Source organism: Chinchilla lanigera, unplaced genomic scaffold, assembly GCF_000276665.1.
Source record: "Chinchilla lanigera isolate Chin_1 unplaced genomic scaffold, ChiLan1.0 scaffold00057, whole genome shotgun sequence".
Taxonomy (NCBI): domain Eukaryota; kingdom Metazoa; phylum Chordata; class Mammalia; order Rodentia; family Chinchillidae; genus Chinchilla; species Chinchilla lanigera.
Window position 1 is genome coordinate 10726500 of NW_004955458.1, and position 4269 is coordinate 10730768.

At 47.5% G+C, this 4269-nt stretch overlaps 1 protein-coding gene across 1 annotated transcript; it reads right to left on the minus strand.

Moving 5' to 3' along the window:
* Positions 1-3049: 3049 nt before the first annotated feature.
* On the minus strand, positions 3050-3355 carry LOC102008192 (60S ribosomal protein L37a-like). Its single transcript, XM_005397532.1, has one exon. It carries the CDS (start codon positions 3353-3355, stop codon positions 3050-3052), a length of 306 nt encoding a protein of 101 aa, XP_005397589.1.
* Between the last annotated feature and the right edge of the window lie 914 nt (positions 3356-4269).

A 4269-nucleotide genomic window follows, 5' to 3' on the forward strand; every position in this document is an offset into this window, starting at 1 on the left:
ATTAAAAACTTATTTCCAGAGAGGTTGGTATTTACTTAACAGATTTAAATCTTACAAAGCAATCACCAAAAATTTAGATTTTAGTGGTTGTTTAGAATAGTGGTGAGAAACATTTAACCTATCACCTTAAACTACACTGAGCCCAATCATGTTTTGTGTGTGTGTGTGTGTGTGTGTGTGTGTGTGTGTGTGTGTGTCTGAGATACTGGGGATTGAGCCCAGGGCCTACACACTGAGCTACATTCCCCCACTCCCGCAGCCCTTTTCAAATTTTTTATTTTGCTAAATTGCCCAAGCTGATCCTCCTGCCTCAGCCTCCCAGAGTGCTGGAATTACAGGAATGTGCCATGACACCTAGCTTGAGCAGAGTGAGTTGTGTTGGTAGGTTTTAGTTGCAGAGGTATAATTTGTGACAGCGTCTTACATCATGGTTGTTGGAGCGCCTCTAGGGTTAATGAAATGTATTTTCTGTATGTGTGTGATTGCAGCTATAAGTGTAGATCTCCCTGAGTTGTTCATTAGAGTCACCAAAAATAAATCATCTGCCAAACAAATGAGCAGGATGCGTAATTATTCCATTTGTGTGTCAAACGCATCAACTTCTCTTTTGCTTCCAGGCAGAATGTGTGCGTCTGGTGTCCCCGTCCATTTAGCCTTGCTGCAACAGCGTAAACACAGGCTGGGTGCTTTATGGTGCATGTAAGTGCACTGGCCACAGGTTTGAGGCTGGCGGCCGACGAGGGCTTTCTCCCTACCCCATCCCACGGTAGAAGAGGGAAGAGAAAATGTGGGGTGAGGGGAGTGTGCGAGCACGTTTGCAGGCAGGTGAGTGGGACTCAAACTTGACCTTTCCTGAGAAGCTCACTCCAGTGGTAACAAACCCACTGCCGTGATAGAGACACACACACACCTGTTCGTGAAGGTAGAGTCCTCAGGGACCAGTCACCCCTACAGAGTCTAACTCTCAGTGCTTGCACTGGAGGAAAAGCTTCCAACGCATGCTTTGTGGGGACACGAAGCGCGTATGGTGTGTATGTACACGTGTGTGCCGCGCGGGTATAGTTCTTCTATTCCTTTCAGTAGGGCAGCCGCTTCCTAAGCAGCACCCAAGATAGATGTTCATTAAACATCGTTGATGGCAGCTTCCTCTGCTGTGCGTTCCTTAATTTAACTCTGATTTTTTTCTCCGTTCACCTATAGGTATTCATTTGTAATTTTATTGTCTTCCTAAGAAGGATCAGAAGAAATCTTGGGTTTAGGCTGGATTTGTGATCCGATGCAAAATGCGTGCTGCGTTTGAGCCGTATGAGTGTCCCCGGCCGTCACTGCTGCTAGTGTCTTCGGGACGAGCGGCCCACAGTTACCATGTGTTCTTTTTAAGGGAGGTTGTGCTGGCATCACATTGCAGGTGGGGAAATGAAATCCAAAACTTAGAAACTACGGCGTTTCTCCCGGGTCGTAAGGACTATGAAATTGTGGGGCCACCAGGTTCAGCCCTGCACCCCAGCTGTCCTATAGAGGTGTGTAAGGACACCACCTTAAAAAGTATAAAATGCTGTAATTGTATGTCATTCTTTTTCCTATAAGCCTGCAGAAGTGAAAGAAGAGACAGAGTGATTGCCGTCTTTATCTTAGTAAACAGAGCTTATATCAGTTCAGACAGAGGCTGTGTTCTTCGTTGTCCAGCAGTTGTGTGCTCACACTAAGTTGTTGGTTCGTCGCAGTGCTAGCTCTGGGGGTTACCTGAGGAGGAGGAGGTCTCTCTGCGCTAGCAAAGGCAGCGTGGAGCCGGCGGTGTAGCTCAGCGGTAGAGCGCATGGTTAGCGTGGTTAGTGTGCTCCGGGTCCGGATTTGATCCTCAACACTGAAGAGAAAAGCAAGAGAGGGAGGGAGGAGGGAAGAAAGAAGAGCCCTTGGGGGAGAAGTATTTAGCAAGTCATAAACTGGAGCGAATAGCTGAAATTAGTACCATACTCCCGGGAATAATAAAAATCACTGCCTCAGCCAACAAACTTCGCTGGTTTTCAGATGAAGAGCCGTCTCTCTCCCTGTCTGGATTTCCCGGGGTGGGGAAAACGTGTGTCTTTAGCTGGTTCTCCCGTTCCTCTTTGCACGCTGCCAGGACTGCGGGTAGAACCACTCACACCCAGAACAACTTAAAGAGTTTGTTTCAGCAGCTTCCCGGGCCTCTCCAGATCTGGTCTGAAAATTTGCTCTGGGACAGGTCCCCAGGCGATGAGTTGCTGGGGGTTAAGGACCACACTTTGGGGACCACTGCTGTAAAAACCAAGGCAATTTTGTGATTTCCTGTGGTTAACCAGTTTAGATGCTAATTTCTCTAAAATCTTTACCTTTTTTTTTTAACCATTCCCCCAATTCCTGTAAATGGATATCCAATCACAGCCATTCAAACTAAGATGGCAGCAAATTGATGCATCCCCCCCCCTCCTTGCTTTGCCTCTTTCTCTCCATTTGCATACTTTGTTATGCTCTCAAATTATAAAGGCCCCTTTCACAGCACACCTGACTGAGCTGAGAACTGCATGGGAACGTGACGAGCCCTTGAGGAATAAAGCTTCGGTTTCCCTTTAGATCCGAGTGTGTATTTGAACTAAGGAAAAGGGACACGGGGCAGTATAGGACCTCCTTCAACCCGCTGCGGTTTCCTGCCGTCACCAGCGACACGGGATATCGGCAGACTGGACGCCTGACTCTGGAACACCTCAGGTGCCAGTGTTTTGTGGGCTGTGGCTCATTCAAGGTGGATAAGGATGGGAGTTTTTCTGTAAACAGGAGTTTTTGTTATATTTCAATGAGAACTTTGATTTGATTTGTTTTGTGTTTCATCTTTTTGAGGCAGGGTCTCGCTATGTAGTTCAGGCTGGCCTTGAGCTCACTTTGTAGCCCAGGCTGGCCTCAAGCTAGCAGCGATCCTCCTGTCTTAGCCTCCCAAGGGCTGGGATTACAGGTGTGCGCCGCCATACCGGGCTTGATTTGTTTTTTACATTTATTTATTTATTTTTACATAAATTAACCCATTTATTTTAGGCTATGGCTGTCTCAGAGAGGAGAGCTTCTGCTGGTCTTTCAGTCCCTGTAGTCTTCTGGTGGCTGACTTGACTGTGACTGCAGAAGTGCTATTGTAGGACCAGGCACCACCAGCCACTGTTTGTGTGCGGAAGCTACCGTGCCCGTTCCGTATAGCCCATCTCTTCACCTTGGTCTTGCCGCAGGAGGAGCAGGTGTACGCGGCATGCTGACTGATGTCAGTTTCCTTCACCATTTTCTGGAGTGAGGCCCCGTAGCAGGTCCTGTATTTACCAACAGTGCTGACCTGCTTGGTGCGTTTGGCCATGTCATCGTGACCTAGGCCCGTGCCTGGAGAGCTTGGTTTGTCTTTAAATCCTAGTTCCATGGCCAGTTGATGAAACTGCTTTAGTAATAGTTACATGGTATGTTAGTCACCTTTCTGTTCCTGGGACAAAATCCCTGACATATACAAAGAGACGAGAAAAGATTGATGTTGGCTTATGATTTCGGAGACTTCAGTCCATGGTCAGCTGGTTGCAAGGCAGAAACATTATGGCAGAAGGACATGGTGGAAGAAAACTGCTCACATCATGGAATACAGGAAGCGGACAGGAGTAAGAGAGCAGAGAGGAAGGAGCCAGATGTAGTCTCCAAGGTCTCACCCATGGCCCTCCCAGACACAGTCAGAAGTGTGCTTTACTATCTCCTAGGCCTCTCAGACCAGTCAAGGTGACAGTTAAGATTAATCGTCATGCATGGGAATTGTAATGTATGTGAGGATTAGAAGCCCAGGTCAGACAATAAGGAGGAAACTTGAACAGAATCACCTTTGAAAATACTTGAATCACCTAGGTGCAGGGACGCATGCACATAGTCCTACCTACTATGGAGGCTAAAAGAGAAGGGTTACTGCAGACCAGGGATTTGAAGTCAGCCTGGCCGCACAGCAAGACTCCGTGCCAAAAAGAGAAAAAGGACCCCCACCCCACGCACTGAGAACTGAATCCATGGAAGCTCAAAAGCCAGAGATTAACTTACGCCCCTCTTTACTTACAGGTGAGGGCCTCGTTCTTCCATATGGGCCAGGTCTGCTTGAAAGAGCAAATGGGCGTTGGGGAAAATAAGAGTTTCCCTTCTGTCCGTCCCAAGTAGACATAGGCACGTAGTTAAATTCCAGTAAGTGTGAGGTGCTTGTAACACGACTCCCTTATAGTGTTCAAATAGTTGAAGCAAGTGATT